This window comes from Ananas comosus, linkage group 7 (assembly GCF_001540865.1).
Source record: "Ananas comosus cultivar F153 linkage group 7, ASM154086v1, whole genome shotgun sequence".
Lineage (NCBI taxonomy): Eukaryota > Viridiplantae > Streptophyta > Magnoliopsida > Poales > Bromeliaceae > Ananas > Ananas comosus.
This window is the reverse complement of record NC_033627.1, coordinates 1197555-1218263: the sequence shown is the minus strand read 5'-3', so window position 1 is coordinate 1218263 and position 20709 is coordinate 1197555. Positions and strand designations below refer to the sequence as shown.

The 20709-nt window shown below is 36.5% G+C and overlaps 3 protein-coding genes across 3 annotated transcripts; all 3 read right to left on the bottom strand.

Moving 5' to 3' along the window:
* LOC109712435 (homeobox-leucine zipper protein HAT22-like) lies at positions 9460 to 11553 on the bottom strand. The gene is made up of 3 exons (XM_020235995.1): positions 11000 to 11553; positions 10807 to 10886; positions 9460 to 9954 (listed from the first exon to the last, which is right to left on the bottom strand). Exons 1-3 carry the CDS (start codon positions 11306 to 11308, stop codon positions 9753 to 9755), a joined length of 591 nt encoding a protein of 196 aa, XP_020091584.1. The 5' UTR covers positions 11309 to 11553; the 3' UTR covers positions 9460 to 9752.
* On the bottom strand, positions 17689 to 18357 carry LOC109713180 (pathogenesis-related protein PRB1-3-like). Its single transcript, XM_020237174.1, has one exon. It carries the CDS (start codon positions 18309 to 18311, stop codon positions 17808 to 17810), a length of 504 nt encoding a protein of 167 aa, XP_020092763.1. The 5' UTR covers positions 18312 to 18357; the 3' UTR covers positions 17689 to 17807.
* Positions 19526 to 20605, bottom strand: LOC109712882 (pathogenesis-related protein 1A-like). The gene has a single exon (XM_020236676.1). The coding sequence runs from the start codon at positions 20303 to 20305 to the stop codon at positions 19796 to 19798; it is 510 nt and encodes a 169-aa protein (XP_020092265.1). The 5' UTR covers positions 20306 to 20605; the 3' UTR covers positions 19526 to 19795.

Here is a 20709-nt window from a genome sequence, read left to right as displayed (position 1 = left end):
ATTCATCGAAAGGTCCAATGCCACGTAGTAAGTTGTTGTTCCTTGCCGCTTCGGTCAGCCTAGCTAGGCTATCGGCCACCAATAAGAAAAGATAAGGGGAGAGGGGGTCTCCCTGCAGAAGCCCCTTTCTAGATTTCAACCATCCGGTTGGGGTGTCGTTCACTAGGATGGCTACTTTCGCATTACAGATGCATCATTCGATCCATGCCCATCACTTGTCAGGAAATTCTAGCCATTGTAGTATACATCTACTCATAACTCTTGAGAGGAACACCGACCGTCCCTAGAGCAAGTGGCAAAGGGCTTGGTGGTTGGTACCCGAGACCCAAGTTTGAATCCTAGTTGATTCACATTTCCAACTAAATTTATTTCTAAATGAAATAAACGAAGCAGATAGCGTGCTATTTATTTAAAAAAAAAAAAAAAAAAAAAAAAAAACTCTTGAGAGGAACTTCTCCTTACGTACATATGTATGCAGACTTTTTATAGCTATAACAACATATAAATGCAAAGCGTACATGCACTTTAATTAGGTGGGTAACGCACAAAATCTTGTCAACGTAAGAGGGGTTATATCATTATATGTTGTCCTTTCACTTTTTCTACTTTCACCGTTGATTGCTTTTTGACGGTCTCGTTTTCAAAACACCAATAATTAAAGCGAAAACAGTAAATTCTCTAACCATTAATAAATTATTTACTCGACGTTGCGAAGCAAGTCCCGATAGCGTGTAAATAACGTAAAAAACTGGGCGAGAATCATATCAAAAGATGGAGCCAAAAGCTTTCTAAAGTCATTTATTTACTAATTAAACTTAAAACTAAGCAGTTCCCTGTGTATCTATCATACATGCATATGACATGAGGCACGTTACTAGTAATTAGTAATTACTAGGAACGATGTTAAGCAAATAAAAATCAAAGGTACGTACATAATTAATTTAGTGCATATCTTAACTACCACACTCTATAAAATATAAATTTATAAAATATATATCACGCTAAATTTATTTATATTTTATTTTAGATAGTTCTGAAAATTAACATAAATTCGTGAGACTATCAAACTTGATAATTTCTTTGTTATTTACTTATGTAATTAAGCGCAGATATTTAATTACGCGCACTTCTTATATGCTCTAAACACTTTTTAAGATCGAAACATGCTCTACGGAGAGGATGAACGCACACGTGCGGAGGAGATGATCAATGTGCCCCACCACTTTTATTAAAGTTTTATTAGGAGAGAGAGAGAGAGAGAGAGAGAGAGAGAGAAAGAGAGAGGGGACGAGACAGGGGTTTTTCTCTGACAGGGTGAGAGTTTAGACCGCGCGATTCGCGCGGGTCCTGTTTTTTGGTCAGTCACCAATCAAATCCCCTGGCCCCAATCCCATCCCCCCTGTGCTTCGTCCCTCTCTCTCTCTCTAAAATAAATAAATAAAATATTAGTGATCCAAAATTATTACTTAATAGTAGGGGTGTAAACGAGCCGAACACAAGCCGACTCCAGCACGCCCGTGTTCGGCTCGTTTATTAACGAGCCGAACACGAGCTGGATTTTTCAGCTCGTTTAATAAATGAGCCGAACACAAGCCGACTCCAGCACGCCCGTGTTCGGCTCGTTTATTAACGAGCCGAACACGAGCTGGATTTTTCAGCTCGTTTAATAAATGAGCCGAACACAAGCCGACTCCAGCACGCCCGTGTTCGGCTCGTTTATTAACGAGCCGAACACGAGCTGGATTTTTCAGCTCGTTTAATAAATGAGCCGAACACAAGCCGACTCCAGCACGCCCGTGTTCGGCTCGTTTATTAACGAGCCGAACACGAGCTGACTCGCGAACAGCGAGTTGGATTGCCACCCCTACTTAATAGTTTGTTAAAATCGCCCATTTGAACTATGTAAATTTCAACCACAATACTTTTTAATCAAATATGGACTATTGGATAATGGGAGGCACACTTTCGGTTGAGGTGATGCGAGATTTTACCGGCGAATCGATTCTGATATCGAATGTGATGATTGAATCCACGAGCATTAATAATTTATGAAAATCGAATCACTTGTAGATAATATTTATTTATTTTCATTGATTAATAAATATGGTAGGTACATAATTTTTATATTTTAAATTATAATTCTTTTTAATTATTGTGGGATTATTGTAAGATTTAAGATATGTTTATATATGTATAAATTTTTACATCCATTGCATGCAATAATCTTAAGTATATATAATTGTAACACCAATGTACTCTTGTGGCCTACACTAACTCGTTATATAATTTTTTTATTAACATTTAGGAGAGAGAGTGTATCAACTTTTAAATTGCGGATGGATGTAAGATATACAAAAAAAAAAATATACATAAAGCATCTTACTTCCTTAATTTAATAAATATATTGAAGAGAAATAAAATTCTCGAATGCCCCATCCATGATCCACATCTGGGGCTGTACGTGAGCAGTGCTACAGTCGCGTGTGGGGTGAGTGGGTCCCACCACTGTCACGTCCACCGTCCCATCTGTCCTCCCCTGTGGGGCCCGCCTCTAGTTCTTCGGGCGCATTTCATTTGTATTAGGGAAAACTTCAAAAAAAAAATCCCATGTGGTTTCATACTTTTTCACTTAACCCTGTGGTTTAAAATGTATCAAGTTAGTACCCCGTGGTTTCTCACTTTATCACTTAAGTACCCTGTGGTTTAAAGTGTATCAAGTTAGTACCATGTGGTTTTGCACTTTATCACTTTAGTACCCTGTGGTTTTAATTTTGTATCAAGTTAGTACCCTATAGTTTTTTAAATCACAAGGTACTAAAGTGATAAAGTGTGAAACCACAGGGTACTAAAGTGATAAAGTCCAAAACCACAGGTACTAGCTTGATACATTTTAAACCACAGGGTACTAAAGTGATAAAGTGAGAAACCACAGGGTACTAACTTGATACACTTCAAACCACAGGGTACTAAAATGAAAAAGTGCGAAACCACAGGGGGGTTTTTGAAGTTTTCCCTTTGTATTATGATTTATTCTTCTTGCTATACTATGCAATCAAAATTGCCGATAAATTATACATTTTGTGCATCCTAAAATCTATATTTTAATGCTAATTTTATTAGTTTTTATTTACTATATAAAGTAAAATTAATAAATAGATGTGTCTAAGATTTGCGTTTTATTTTTTTGACGTAAGGAAATAGTTCTCTAATATTATAATGAGATACACATATTGTCAAAGAGCTAAAGTTGTTCAAGATACCGAATATTTCATACTGATTCAGACCCTATCTGAACCCGAACCGAATCCGATAAAAAAGAGATAGTATACAGGTAAAAAAAATTATCCATTAAAGTTTTGAGTATCGATTCGGATGCTTTATATCCATACCCAACTTGGATCCGATCCAAATTCGACCTTTAATTGGTAGGACCAGGAAGAGCTTCCAAATCTGGACATGGACCCAGACCCGGTAAAATCTCTAATAGTAAATAAAAAAAATTGAAGTTGAGGAATCAATTTTAATAGAATTTATAGATAAAAGATTTTTATGTATTTTCATCTCATTAAAAATCCTGATTGCTCTATTCATTCCTCTCTTATCTTTTTTATTTTACTCTTTTTTTTTTAATTCTTCTTGTTTACTCGAATCTTTTCTTTGTCCTGATTTTATTGGACTTGGTGCAACTAATTAGAACACATACAAGTTCTTCAAGTGAGAGATTTATATTTCGTCCATAAACTGTTTAATTAAATTTATAAAAATAATATACGTATACATATATCCATATCTGATCAAGACCCGACTTGTACCCAATCCATACATGGTCTTAAGCTGATAGTATATGGATAATCACTACTCAGACCTACTGAAATAAACCCGATGAGTATATTATAAATTTAAGTATCCGAATTCGGACCTGATCCGAAATTAAATGGATAAGATATATTTTTTGTGGAGTATGGATTCAGCATATCACCTATCTAGACTCCAATTCATAGACACCTTTAGAAGGAATCTCTGTATTGAAAAAGGCAGTCNGCGAACAGCGAGTTGGATTGCCACCCCTACTTAATAGTTTGTTAAAATCGCCCATTTGAACTATGTAAATTTCAACCACAATACTTTTTAATCAAATATGGACTATTGGATAATGGGAGGCACACTTTCGGTTGAGGTGATGCGAGATTTTACCGGCGAATCGATTCTGATATCGAATATGATGATTGAATCCACGAGCATTAATAATTTATGAAAATCGGAGCATTAATAATTTATGAAAATCGAATCACTTGTAGATAACATTTATTTATTTTCATTGATTAATAAATATGGTAGGTACATAATTTTTATATTTTAAATTATTATTCTTTTTAATTATTGTGGGATTATTGTAAGGTTTAAGATATGTTATATATGTATAAATTTTCACATCCATTGCATGCAATAATCTTAAGTATACACAATTGTAACACCAATGTACTCTTGTGGCCTATACTAACTCGTTATATAATTTTTTTATTAACATTTAGGAGAGAGAGTGTATCAACTTTTAAATTGCGGATGGATGTAAGAAGATATACAAAAAAAAATATACATAAAGCATCTTACTTCCTTAATTTAATAAATATATTGAAAAGAAATAAAATTCTCGAATGCCCCATCCATGATCCACATCTGGGGCTGTACGTGAGCAGTGCTACAGTCGCGTGTGGGGTGAGTGGGTCCCACCACTGTCACGTCCGCCGTCCCATCTGTCCTCCCATGTGGGGCCCGCATCTAGTTCTTCGGGCGCATTTCATTTGTATTATGATTTATGCTTCTCGCTATACTATGCAATCAAAATTGCCGATAAATTATACATTTTGTGCATCCTAAAATCTATATTTTTATACTAATTTTATTATTTTTTATTTACTATATAAAGTTTTAAAAAATTAAAATTAATAAATAGATGTTTCTAAGATTTGCGTTTTATTTTTTTGACGTAAGGAAATAGTTCTCTAGTATTATAATCAGATACACATATTGTCAAAGAGCTAAAGCTGTTCAAGATACCGAATATTTCATATTGATTCAGACCCTATCTGAACCCGAACCGAATCCGATAAAAAAGAGATAGTATACAGGTAAAAAAATTATCCATTAAAGTTTTGAGTATTGATTCGGATGCTTTATATCCATACCCGACTTGGATCCGATCCAAATTTGACCTTTAATTGGTAGGACCCGGAAGAGCTTCCAAATCCGGACATGGACCCAGACCCGGTAAAATCTCTAAAAGTAAATAAAAAAATTGAAGTTGAGGAATCAATTTTAATAGGATTTATAGATAAAAGATTTTTATGTATTTTCATCTTATTAAAAATCCTGATTGCTCTATTTATTCCTCTCTTATCTTTTTTATTTTACTCTTTTTTTTTTTAATTCTTCTTGTTTACTTGAATCTTTTCTTTATCCTGATTTTATTGGACTTGGTGCAACTAATTAGCACACGTACAAGTTCTTCAAGTGAGAGATTTATATTTCGTCCATAAACTGTTTAATTAAATTTATAAAAATAATATACGTATGTAGATATCTATATCCGATCAAGATCCGACTTGTACCCAATCCATACATGGTCTTAAGCTGATAGTATATGGATAATCACTACTCAGACCTACTGAAATAAACCCGATGAGTATATTATTAATTTAAGTATCCGAATTCGGATCCGATCCGAAATTAAATGGATAAGATATATTTTTTGTGGAGTATGGATTCAGCATATCACCTATCTAGACTCCAATTCATAGACACCTTTAGAAGGAATCTCTGCATTGAAAAAGGCAGTCTAATATTTTATTTGTTACAAGTAATATACACATTTTGCAAAATAATTAGTTGGATTATTTTTCTATAAAATTATTTTTATGTAATTTTTTTTATCTTACTGTGACGGAAAAATCACGTAAATGAGAAAAGGAAAATATTTAGTTTGTTGCCTTTTAAGCTGTATGAATGAATCAATCAAAGCACGTTATGTACTACACATTGATACACTAATTATCTATAAAACAAACTCTCTATGAGACATCTAGTCTAGCACTAGTAGTACACTAAAGAAAAACTAATATCTCGCATGAACCTGGTACTTGGCTAAACCACTAACTGCATGAGTACAAATCACTTGACACTCCAACCAATTTTTCCTCAGCCATAAAACTTAAAGATTTTAGCCCAGTGTGAATCAATATAACTTAAAAACAAAACAATTTTAACATTGTTATATACCAGCGATCGATCGATATATATAACCATAAAATTAAACTATTCGATAACGTAGATTCCTATGTACGTGTTAATTACACCATTTATATTTATATATAAGTTATTATTTTGGGAAGGAATTTAATGTTTGCTTCAGCTAGAGTTGCGTCGTACCAAACAACTCGTACAGTAAATATATTCATCAGCTGGGCTGGGCATGTTGTGGTCACATTAATGCCAAGCACGCACATTTTGTACGTACGCAAAAGAGAGCGAGTAAGTGGTGACAGTGAGTCAATTCCGATCCAGACGTATCCAGAGCACGAACTCCCATCAAAAGTGGCATTACTTATTCAGCAAACTCTAAATCAAAATTTTACCAAATAATAAAGAATAATCAAGCTTAATTTGTAAATCTGTTTTTTCCATACTAAAGCTAGCTAGTTACTCTTATATATATATATATATATATATATATATATGCATGCCCATGTGGAGGTTAATTAATTAATTAATTTACTCCCTCATTTTGCGTGATTAGGTTGCTACATAAAGTGCGCGACATAAGTGGAGAAATGATTAGATTTAGGACGTAAAATTTATATATAACCTCATGCAGAGGCAATTGATTATAAAGTGTGCACCTATTACTACGTGGGAAAATGATTAGATTTGGAACGGAGGTTAAATTATCTATAATCTCATGCACGATGATTACGTGTAGGAATTTTTTTGGATACATTGCCTAGTTATAAATATTGTTAGTAAAATAATAAAATCACAATTACAGATTAATTAATATTTAGATAATAGAGATAATAAATTATCGTAGATGGATAAGTACTTCATATAATTAATTTTGATATATACGACGAATGTGGACAAGGGTGGGCGCGGGGAGCACGTGCGGTGGCACGCGGCAATGTCGAGAGCAGGGCTGGGCATCAGAGTTGGAAGGAAACACAAAATCATGGGAGTGCCTGCAGGAGTAGAGCTGTAAGAGGGAGAAGGATAATGGCATAACGACGACATTGTTGTAAGACAGATGAGTCGACAGCGTGTCAGCTCTGCCACGTTTCGGTTGTTGACTGCCTGCTGCTGCCGGATGAGGAAGAACCAGAACCAGAACCAGAACCAGAACCAGAAGCAGAAGCAGAAGACCTCCCCCGCCCTGCAGGAGTTCAGAGTTCAAAATCGAGCCCAAAGCCATTATTTAATTTTGATCTTTCTCCAAATTAAGCGAAGATAGAATCTGCGCTGTACTGTACTGTAGCATCTGCGTCGAAAGGTATCGATGCAGATCCAGTACCAGAAATGGTTCACAGTGTGGGCACCAGCGCAACGCACAGTTTAAATAATCAAATTTTAAGCTGATGTACTTTTACAAAAACAATGTAAGCGGGGGCATTTATAGGACAAAAAGTGAAATTTTAAGATAGTGTATTAATTAGGTGATGCTTCTTGTTGCGGGCTCAGAGCAGAATGCAGATGATCTTTTGATCACACAACGCGGGAGTTGTGAGCACGTGCGAAGCACGTGACTTGCATTAACGGCCGAAGGAGTCCAAGGTCTCGTGGACCAGGGGCCCGGATCGGTGAAGCCCGAGGTTTGAATTGTGAGAGTACTAGGCCCACGATAGGCCCACTTAGCTAGAAACCTCTTATAAGGCCTTTGGGCCGTACATGTGTCGGCCCAGTTCATTAACTTTTAGCCACCGTTTGGTTGGAGGTTAAGGGATGGAATAACCCCTTAACCCCCAATTTATACCCAAACACCACTCTTTTGGGGTGGGGTTAGTAAACCCCACCTCAAACCGGGTTAGTGGGGTTTACTAACCCCACTCCCCCTCCCAACTTTAACCCCGCACGCATCCCGAGCCCTCACCTTTTTCTTCTTTATCAATCATTAACCCCACTCCCCCTCCTAACTTTAACCCCACACGCATCCCGAGCTCTCACATTTTTCTTCTTTATCAATTATTATCTTCTTATCCCACCTACTCCAACCAAACATTTTTTTTCACTATCCTAAACTAACTCCAACCTCCAACCAAACACAAAAAAATTTTAACACCATTTTAACCCTGAACTTAACCCTATCCCTGAAATAGCTACTTTTTCTTAACCCCGAACCAAACGGGGGCTTAGTAAAATGCCAATTTTAGTAAGTGAATTATTATTATTTTTATTATTATTATTATTATTATTATTATTATTATTATTATTATTTTCACTATCATTATTTTGTTTGTTGACTGATTCCAATCATTATAATACCAATTGTACTAATTTTAGTTGTAACGTTTGTTGCTCCATCAATCTCACCTAAAGCTAGAGAAGGACATATTAATTTCTCTAATTAATTTTCTGGGTGCGAAACGAATGTGGGGACTTGATTTTCTCTACTTCTTTTTCTAGTCTCTGCGCATGCACTTAAATATATTTGTTCATATTTGGATCTTTTATTTGATTATTTAGTATGTGGGGGAGTTACAACACACATGTGGTACGTACCATATCATAACCTAATATGTACAAAACTCATTACAAAATGCGAATCTCATCGAACCAATAGGACCTTAAGAGAGTTAAAGAAATGGTGGAGAATTAAAAAGTAGTTGATAAGGTGAGGGCCCAGAGCAAAACGGGACAAGTGATATTACATATGATTTTAATAGGTAGAGGTGCATACATGTCTTGTTCCACACTTCTAGTAAGCTACATATGTACACGCACCACTCAAATCGAGCTAATTGATCCTTACGTGCGTAGGAGTACCCATTTAGGAATGGTTTTAAAGAGACATCATGCGTGAGCGGGCCCTCGCAATCGCTTCTAATAGTAAATGAAATCAGAATATTAGTAGTGTAAGACACGCTAACAAATTAAACTATTATAACATAATAGTATATATATATATATATATTATATATATTATATACGAATAAATGAGCAGCGATGATATTGAGCTTCCATTTAAAATATCACAGCACCTTAATTGCATGCCAAGGAAGAATATATAATCAGCTACCTAAAGTTCATGAGCTATATATACACGAAATTAATAATCATTCAACAGGAGTTCATGCATGCGTATGTCATGAAAAACTTCATAAATTTTGAGATTAAATTTGTGATGAACCCACATATATATATTTGGATTTATCATCAAATTAACCGTATATCATGGTACTGTACGCATTGTTCTAACTATAAGTTTGTACATGTATATTGATCACCAAACCAGATTTAAGGGTCAAACATATACATATGTATACTAACTAAAATTCAATCCACCGCACGCTTCATTTCAATTTGTACATGTTAAGTACCCTAGCAATCTACAAGAAGCACTACTGTAACACAACAACTAGTTAGAGCAAATTATACCTACATATATATATCAAAGCTAACTAATCAAACACCCAAGCCCCTAGTGTAAAATGGAGGAGGGGTAAGGTTACAACTCACTGATCTCTAGCTAATCCCTTCTTAGTTTGTTACTTAAGTAGACGTGTAGAAGTGATCATCCTCTTGCATGAAGGGCATACCGTGAGCGCCGTGGCAGTGTAGAGCGGTTGCATGAATTTCAGCGACTTGAGCTCTTGTAGCTCCCTTTGTAGCTTCCGGTTCTCGGTGCTCAGAGTTTCGCAGCATCTCCGAAGAAGTTCGCACTCTACTTCAGTTTGCTTCAGCTTTGTCCTGAAACTCGGCATGATCACATACCATTATATATATATATATACACACACACAGTTTTCATATATAATTATGTACAGTACTTATAATTTCACAACTATACATAAAAACGAGACATGAAACATGCAAGATGTATTAAGGTCCTAGTCACGCCACTCACGGAATGAATAATCAGTTTGCACCAAGGATTTGGCATATTTTGTTGGAACTCATTCAATTAGAAGATGTAAATTCCTAACAGTGTTATTTTTTACACTAAACTAGCTAGCCAAATTCCTTCTGAAGCCAATTCTACATATTTCTAGGTATTTAGTAGAATCATTCTTGATTTTTTTTCCTTACCCATGTGGACCTCAATGCTCACTGCAAATCCATTTAGTCGATTTTATGAGCCCAAATAAAGCTGCATCTTCTTACCCAAACCATGTGCTAACCCTTGCTAATGGAGAGCATGCACTAGCCATCATGCATGTCGTGTTAATTATTAACTATATAATTCCTTATACACAAGCCTATCATATTTACAGGAGACATTAAACTGGTCTCTTCCTATCACTTAAAAAGATAGTTTATTTAGTTATTTATTGTTTTAAGATTATCTGCTCTACTACCAAAGTGTTGGAAAGATAAGAGGTCCAGATCAAACCTAGCTACTGTATCAAGAGTGTGACAAATCTTACTAATCGAATCCATTCATGCCAAAATATTTGGCTAATAATTAAGTTTGGCTTATTAGTGTATCTATACCCTTTTTTCTAGCTTTTGTTGATAATTATTCGGGACATGTTCTTCTCATATGAATTCCTACCCACACAAACACACACTCGCAAACACACACAGAGAGAGTTTAATTACCTTGCTCTCCTATTTTGGAACCAAACCTCCACTTGCCTAGGCCTTAAGTTCAGTTTACGTGCCAAGGCCTGTTTTAATCTCTGCTAGTGAAACAAAAGAAAGTAAGAAAGGATCAAACCTTGTAAAAATCCCCATGACCATGATACACTCGCCCAAGAAAAAGAAGAGCTTTAAAAAAAAAAATTGCACCAACCGGATTAAGGGTGCTGTGCTCCCTGAAACTATCTTCTAGAAGGCTCGACTGCTCCTTGGTGAGCCTCAGCTTCTTCCTGGCAATACCTTCTTCTTCCACTTCATCACTAATAGCCCGGCATGATTCCTTGTCGCCGAGCTCCGGTTTCCTCGCTTCCGTCTCCGTCTTAGGGTTTGCTGATTCGAAGAGGCCGAGGGTGAGAGACGGCTCCGCTGCCGACCAATTCGGAGGGAGCGGTTCGAACTCGACGGTCGATGCGCAGCTCAATCCGAGAACGAGGTTAGCTTCGCACGCAGTATCCATGATCATAAAAGCATATACGTACAGCTAGGGTTAATATGTATTATATATGCAGTGGTTAATTATATATGGAGATGATAAAAGGGAGGATGAGGGGGAGAGGAAGGGACCGGGAAAGAGTTTTGGGTAGGCTTAAATAAAATGAACAATTGAGAGGAAGAAGGGGAGGAAACTATGATTGAGTGAAGTGTTTGAATGGGTTTACGGAGAAAATTAACAGCAAAGGATGGTGATGAGAGAGAGAGAGAGAGAGAGAGAGAGAGAGAGAGACGATAGTTGACGAAAGGTAATTGATGCTCCACACTTTGAACAACTCGTGCATGGACTTAGTCCAGTGGACCAGCTAGACTTAGTGTGTGTACATATGTACAGGAGTTCGGCTACAATGTTACTAATGGCCCTAAGTGTTTGATGCTATCAAATTTTTCGTTATTAGATCTACTATTTTGATTATTTTTATCTCTTAGATTATACTATTCCACCAACTACCTACTGCATTTTAGAGAACCACTATTATCTAAGGACCGAAAATCTAATAGCACCAATGACTTGATGTTATTAATAGTATTTTAACTACCTACTATATTTTAGAGAACCACTATTATCTAAGGACCGAAAATCTAATAGCACCAATGACTTGATGCTATTAATAGTATTTTATCCTAGTTCTATATATGAGCTTTTCAAGTCGAATTTAAATAGAAAAAANAGAGAACCACTATTATCTAAGGACCGAAAATCTAATAGCACCAATGACTTGATACTATTAACAGTATTTTATCATAGTTCTATATGTATATATATATATATAAAGAGAGAGAAAGAGAGTTGAGCTCCTATACTTTTAAAAGTACAGGATCTTAACGTGTTTGTGATTTTTTAGCTGTCAGATTGCTTCAAGATTCGTGCAGCATTAATAAAGGACTTAACAGAATATACAGTGTATAATGTTGTACGAATCTTGAGACGTATGACGGCTAAAGAGACACAAGTATAAATTATTACCTAACATATTGTTGCATTACAAGAAATTATTACTCAAGATATGAACTTCTATAAAATAACTTTTTAACATGGTTTCAGAGAATGCATATTAATATTATGTAAAACAACTACTTCTAAAATATTCTAAAATATAATTAAGCTGCTGAAAATGATATTTTTAAATATTTATACTTATTAGATTTGGAATTTTATATATATATAGACACTTGACAAAGTATGTAAATGTTCATACTTCTGGAAACAAACTTTTTGCCTAACAATTCATAATTGTTGCAATCTAACTTTTCTTATTGTCGTCCTATTATGGAACCAAATCTTGGTAAGTTGATTTGTAACAATCAATATTAAGATCTCGATGTCTCGCTAAGAAATAGATGGTTACATCACTAAATCCCTTCGGAATTCCAAAAGCTAAGGTGCAAAATGAGCCAAATTGCATGATGTGGACCAAAAAAAAAAGTTAAATTAAAAAAAAGGGGAAAAAGTAGCCTAAGGAGGAAATTAAAGAAATTATATGGCCGACACTATTTTTTTTTTTTTTTTTTTTTTGAGAAAAAGGTAGCACGCTACCTGCTTTATTCATTGAACTAATGAATTAAGGTACAAGAGTGGGGCAACTCGGCCCCGAGGGAAAAACAACCCAAAAAAAAAAAAAGAAAAAAAAAAGTAAAGATTGGGTCCAAAACTGCTAAGTGGCAAGGAGGAGATCCCACACTTTCACCAGCAGGTTGAGTCTCTGGGTCGCTACTCCGGGGTTCGACGGGATTTTTCGAAAGATACAATCATTTCTGACCTTCCAGATACTCCACCAGTAGCCTACTAGGTCTGTAAGTCTGTTTCTCTTCTTTCGGTGATCCTTCAAGTCCATCCACGTACCTATCCCGAACGAGATGCACATCATCCCCCAGATCTTGAGCCTGGATATCGTCCATCCCTGTCACGGTCATAAACTTGCAGAATACATATCGAGTGAATAGATGATCCACAGTTTCTTCGTCCGCCCCGCAAAGCACACCGAGAGGATCGTTAATCCACTATATGGCCGGCACTGTTAACTCTTTTTTTTCCCCCTTTTGCCGACGCTGTAAGTAAAGGTAAAGAGTATTTTTCAAAACGATTGCTAATTAATTTGGATCTAATTAAATTAATTAACGCACTGATTTCTTTATATTCATGAATTTTCACCAACAAGTATTTAGTGGTTATTTAAATAAATAAAATTTCAGTAAAATAAGCTCTTCTTCGTTTAAAAATTGCGTGTATATGTACATTATAATAGTAATTAATATAACCAATTGAATGCATCGTTATAAGATTGTTTTTTTTTTCTTTTATGAAAGAAAAAAAAAGAAAAGAAAAAGAGACAGGGTAGTATATATACTATCTGGTTTTAGAAATGAATTTAGCTGAAAATATGAATCAACTAGGATTCGAAATTGGAACATCGATCAGGTACCAACCACTAAACCCTTTACTGCTTGTGCCAAGGATGGTCAATTGTTTTATATTATTATAAGATTGCATTTTGGTAGGAGAAAATAAGCAATTCTTAAACTGTTCTTGAGGTGTGATATTACTCATTCAAAAGATTAAGTGCAGAGGCGAACATCAAATGAAATTTCATATTGACAATGCTAGCTAATAGATACAACTGCGCAGTAAGCGTTACCGGATTATTAAATATCTCGGGTCACCGACCGTCCCTAGTGCAAGCGGCAAAGGGCTCGGTCATTGGTATCCGAGGTCTCGAGTTCAAATCTTAGTTGATTCATAATTTTAGCTAAATTTATTTCTAAATGAAATAAACAAAGTAAGTAGCATGCTACCTATTTCTTAAAAAAAAAAAAAATCTCGTGCCACATGAGTTTTCTTTGCCGCTGATATCTGTAAATTTTGCATCTTAATTATCTTTTTGTTTTTTTTTTTTTTTTGCGAGAAATTTCATCTTCATAAATACTATGATTTCCAGCTGAATTATTTACATTCTGCATCCAATTAGACAGATTCATATGTTCCAATCAAGTTAGCTTATATTAAATAATTTCTTTTTGCTATCAATATCATCATTTTCTTAATTTGTCATTCTCATTTCTTATAGGTTAGCAGCTTTTTGTACCTAAAATACTTATTCTTTTCACAAGGAAAGACCCACTCAAAGTTAATATATCTTTACTTGTTCACATTTCCAGCTAAGTTTATTTTTAAATGAAATAAACGAAGCGGATTGCGTGCTACCTATCTGTCAAAAATATATATATATATATCTTTATTATGGATCGGACTCATTGAGTTTTATAAAGATCTAAGCATGATTATTTAACACAAGAAATAACTTTGTAAATGATTGGTTAAATACATAATTGTTGAATCACCAAACATCAATGGTGCATTAATGTCAATTACGTTGAGAGACCAATCATAATTTTTGCTTACGTGTGTTTATTTATTTATTTTTGAATGCACGAGATGAGGTGGCTTCTTGTGCAATTTATGTGTGTTTATCTAATAAGTAGACAAATGTAAGGAATTTTTTAAAATTCATGGGCTAAGCATATCAATCTTTAATATTATTCGTCCACCACTTGAATTTTTCTCTTTATTTACAAACTTCGTGCTTATAGTTTTATTACTTGGTCTTTTTTGACTTTTGGGAACGAATACTCTTCTAGATTGATATTATTAGTATTTCTTTGTAGTAATTTACTTTTTTACTATTTTAATTAGAATTTTTTTATGTAGTGATAAGCACTTAGAATTTGTATATGGTGCGAAATGTTATGTCTTTTGTCAACTAATAACATATAGCAAGAAAACATCCTTTAATTTCCCATCACACCAAAAAAATATATATATCAACTAACTTGGTTTGGTGAGTTTCTTATATCACCTTAAATAATCTTTAATCCCTTTGCTAATTAATCTATTATTATTCTCCTAGTACACACATGAGAACAGGGTTCACATTCTTTTCCAACACCACGTGCGATCCAAATCACTACATATCACCATCACCATATCTCCATATCTTTGAATGGGTCCACTAAATGTTCTCTTTAATTAGACCACAAAAATCAATCACTCAATTAAAAACATAACCTAAATTGGGGAAGTAAGGGACTATTTTGGTTCATATTCTTTCCAAATGTTTTAGTAGATTCCTCATAAAATCAATTTTCAAGCGATTTTTAAGCAAAAAATAGAAATTCCAAGTTTGTTTTTTTTTTTTTTTTTTTGAGAGAGAGAGATAAGATGGCATGTCACTCGCTTTCCAAATTAACTTGTACTTTGTTGCTTAATTCCATCTAATTAATAATATTGTGGTTTTAGTTGGTATATATAGACCTTATCATGACATGTGTTAATCAAGTAACCTACATATATGGGGTAAAAACCACATATTTGGACTCGAATAAAACTAATATAAAACTATAAAGCACGCTTGTTTGAGATCAATTTGCTTACCAATACCTTGATTTGTTAAATAAGGTTAACACCTTTTTGTAACAACCATCTATTGATCAATTTATACTATTCAAAATGATAAGTATCAGTCAATTGATGATGGACAGGTAGGTTTCATATGTCATCATTGCGATTGGTTTTAGTCAATAATTGATTACTCTAATCCAATCATGAGTTTCTTGTTACAGGAGCAATGTTTCATACTGAATTTTCCATTAAAAGTGGTTTCAAAAATATCGGGAGGCGCAAATTAAATGCAACCATATTTAGGTGTGAAAAGTATCAGCGAAAGAACCTACCGCTTTCGATCGATCGATCGATATCTCCATAGCAAACCTCCAGATTCCTGGTTTGTCTCAATATTCGCCTTAGCACTAATTAGAAAAATTAATCATTGGTAGAAAAACTAGGATGTCATTAATGTTGGTAGGTCCAACAGTGTAATCTTTTACATCACCGCTTGCTCGAATTTAGCTCATTCACGGAACCAGGTATGTCAATTTTAGCGTATAGAAAAATCGTGTGATCGAATTGACAAGCTACAGATTAAAATTTTACCAAGGGTCCTATTTCATGATGCACATACGAAAGGATAGAAGTTATGGATTGTTATTATGTTAGCAAGTGCGCATGCGCGTTTTAGTCAACCCTGATTGAAAGAATATTCCATAGGAACGGACTAGCTAGATCAGTGTGTGATCAAACTTCTACAATGATATTGAGTAGTTTGTTTAGACGATAACGGATAGTAATATTTAAGAAAAGAAAAGGAAAGAAAAAGTGTGTGCGCGCGCGAGCACGTGTGTGAGAGAGAAAACACTGTCCATTTTAACCCCATCCCTTAGTGGGCCGGGCGGATTATAATTCTACTACTTAGCATAGCTCCGGCCCGAACTAAGCCCAATCATACATTTCTTGGGCCGAAATGGGTCGACCAATCAAGGCCCAATGTATAGCCCAATCCAATTGCGACAACCTCGTGTGAAAATAATACATATGAATACGCATTATTATTATATTAATACGGTCAATGTAGGCTTAAATAGCCTTTGACATTTTTTCATAAATAATCAGAAATTTATAATGTCACGAAATAAATTCAGGTCATGCATATGTTTCAAACATGTTTTTTTTTTTTTTTTGGGTAATAATATATTGTTAATTGTAAATTTAAAAATCTAGATTGCAGATTTTTAAATTTCTGCATTACATAGTTGCTGGATCGATCCAAACTAAAACATCACACGACAAAAATTATGTTTTTATAACAATATAATAGTTCTTTGGTTTCCTCAAAAAATGTATCACCAATTAAGCCAAGGCCTCCAACTTAGTTTTTATCTCCCGTATGTTGCGACGAGCCATGTTGCAACAATTTATGTGGGTTTTTTTCTTTGTATTTATAAAGAGCTTCAAATTGAATTAGATAGAATAAGATAAGATCGAAATGTGCTACCAGGTGAAGTGTGGCACGTGCGGCAAGACCACGTGGGCTGGGTGCGGCCGCCACGTGGCGTCAGTCTACAAGCAGGTCCCGGAGGGCCAGCACTGCCACTGCCGCGACTGGCCCGGCGTGGCGCCGTCGGACTCCGCCGCTGCTCAGCCGTCGTATTCTGCACCGGCCGGAGGCGGCTCGGCCTCGGAAGCCGACGGCTCCAGCAAGTCCACTTGTCATGTCCTTTGATCCGCGGCCGCGAGATCTTATGGTCAATAATCGTTGACCTTTTTTAAATTTCCTTAGATTTGATGGATTTGGGCAGTGTTTGGGAAATCTATTGTGTCGCTTCCCTTTTTCTTTTTTGTGTTAATTATGAATTGAAATAAATGTGCGTATGCGCTTAATTATTATATATATTATGAGAGTCTCTTTTTTTTTTTCCAGCAATTTTCGATCATTTAGTAATCTCCACACAATACTGTTATTAAAGACTCAAAAGGATTCTAATTTGTATTTAATATGGCATTATTACTTTTTTGAAAAAAATAATAGCCCGCAAGCTAATTATTTGTGTTCCAAGAAGATAATCCACTGATCAATCGATCAATAAGGCCGCTCACCGATGTAGTTCCCAGGAGGATCATAGTTGCACACTACAAAGACGCCGCCGCCGCCGTCGCACAGCACGCGGTCGCAACCCAAGTGCACGGAGTTCCGCCACACGACCTGCGTGTAGCTCCTGCACTCCTCTCCGGCGGCGCACGTGTTCGTGTGATGGTCGTAGAATTGCTTCTCTTCAACCCAACTCCGCACCGCATCCGCGCCCGTGAAGTCCGTGCCGGAGCCCCAGAAGAGGTTCTCGCCGTAGGGCCGTCCAGAGTGGACCAGTCGGCAATCGGCCTTACGACGGTCGGCGAATTCGCGGGCGAAGGCGGCGATGGTGCGGTTCCACGACAAGGGGGGGACGCCGACGGCTGCGCGGGCGAGGTTGTGGGCTATGAGGAAGTCGTTCCGGGAGTTTTGAGCGCAAGCAATGTGATGTGTCAGTGTTGTGATTACAACAATCGCGAATAGCGGAGCTGAGGCTTGGAAATTGGGTGGTCTCATTGTGTTTCTGCTGAATGTGTGCACACGCGCGCGGTGATCACCAATTTGTAAGCTGTGAAAGAAATCAAAATCTATTATAATTTTATGAGCACATTAGAAGGATAAATATCTCACCGATTAGCACCAACTAAAAGAATAAATATCTCTGTCTATCAGGGGTATGTTTTTTATTTTATTTTTTAATTTTATGAAAAATTTAAATGTATATTATAAAGGTAACTACAGGGATGAAAAGGGAAAGGGAAATGGATTTTCTTTCATAGGCCCATGTCAGTTAATCCGGATCAACGGACTTGGCAGAGCAAGCCCGTTAACAACAAAAACTCTCTGAGAGCTCCACGTTGTGGGCTCAGCTACTCAATAACTGGCGCTTCAGACTATGCGACATATTCTCTGCACCTAATGCGCAAAAAATTTTGTTTACAAAATAATTCTGCTGCTCATCATCCAATGATTCGAATGTATATCTCTACTGATAAAGAGAAAATCGTCCCATGCACAAAATTTACCCCTACCGATTAACTTGATCTATACTCAAAACTTCTGCGGGTTTAATGAGATTAGAAGAAGTTATGTCGCCGACCTTTCGAGCGTATCTCTGCGCTTTACTCCTCAGCTTTAATTGAACAAAAAAAACATAGAGATCACTTGCACTTCACCATGAAATGTGTTGATTCATTTCCAAACAAGGATTATTCACCATGCGTATCGAGATCTCTGACTCTGATGTAATGTGAATCTTATTTTGTATGCGTTACTTGATTTGATTAGAGGCATAAGATGTTGACAGCTCTGATTTGGTCGGCATATCTCGTAATTGCTTGTTGATCATGATAGAAGGTTTTTTCTTTTCTTTTCTTTTTCTATTTTCCACGTAGTGTGTAAACCTATTTTCACACGGATTTTTTGGCACATTAAAAGTAAAGATACAGTGGCCATGGTGAATGATACACAAATTAATTAAAACTCGGATAAGCAAATCCTTTGGGAATCTGAGATATATGCCCAATTTATTGCATGTGTTTCCAAAATAAAATGATCAAAATGTGACAATACAAAAAAATTTCTCAGATACTAATTTTGGAAGACAGGAGGATAAACACAAATAATTTCTATTTTGGCCATTCAGAGATGGAAATTTTTATACGCAAGTGATTCAGATAATGCAGCAAAAATATTAATGCATGTACTAACACTTCAACACGTCCTCTGCATTGTCCAAACTAGTCCTAACACCAAAATTTACTTGAACATTAATCCTTAATTTTATTACCGTTACGAAAAACCATAATCTCCAAATTCAAAAAAGAAAAAGAAAAAGTAAAATACCAAGTATTAAGACGCGACTCCCCTTCCAAAAAACACAACAAAATTGTTGGTTTTTATTATTTTCTTTTACCGGAATGCATGTCACACCACAATTCAAGATCCATGCTTAAATTCAAAAAACAAAAAGAACCCCATATTAATCTCTTACTGTTCTTCTAATAAGGCCATTCACCTTCGAAGTTACCGGGTGGATCGTAGTTGCAGGTAATAAAGATATCGGCGTTATCACACACCGCGCGCGCGCACCCGACATGCACGGAGTCCCTCCACACCACCTGTGTGTAGTGGCCGCACTGCTCTCCGTCGGCGCAAGCGTTGCTGCGGTAGTCGTAGAACTGCTTCTCCGCGACCCAATCCTCAACTGCATCCACCGCCGTGAACGACGCCCCCGAGCCCCAGAAGATGTTCTCGCCGTAGGGGCCGTCGGAGTGGATCAACCGGCAGTCGGCCCTGCGTCGCTCCGCGTAGTTGCGTGCGTAGGCGGCGACCGTATTGTTCCAGGTCACCGGGCCGACGCCGACCGCGGCGCGGGCCGAGTTGTGAGCGTTGAGTATGTCCTGTTTCGAGTTTTGAGCGTTGCCGCTGTGAGGAATCATTGTTATTGCCATTGCCGCGGCGAAGATAAGAAGATATAGCGATGCGAGGTTGGAATTGCATGGACCCATGTTGTCGCTGCAACTCGTTTTTTTGTGAAGAGCGAAACCGTATACTCTGGGGTATAAAATTGTAAAGGAGCGTTTGTGCCCATACTTGCAAGATAAATTACATATATCGACGTTTCGTTTGAAGCATTAAATGGAATGTGTCTCATTTCACCTTTTGAAGGGTCTATGCAGGGTAACATTAGTGATCACATACTGAAAAAAAAAAAGAAAAAAGAAAAAAGAACGAGAGCTCATCGGATCGGGTCCGACCAGAGCCGCTGATTGGGTCGGATCAGGTACTTCGGGTCGAACCCAACCAAAGATGCAGCAGTGTCCTGATTCGCGAGCGGTAATCGTACCGGGCCGCATCATCTCACCGGCAATGCTTCATAAAAAGTCGAACCATTTTCCACCCAAAGTAAAGC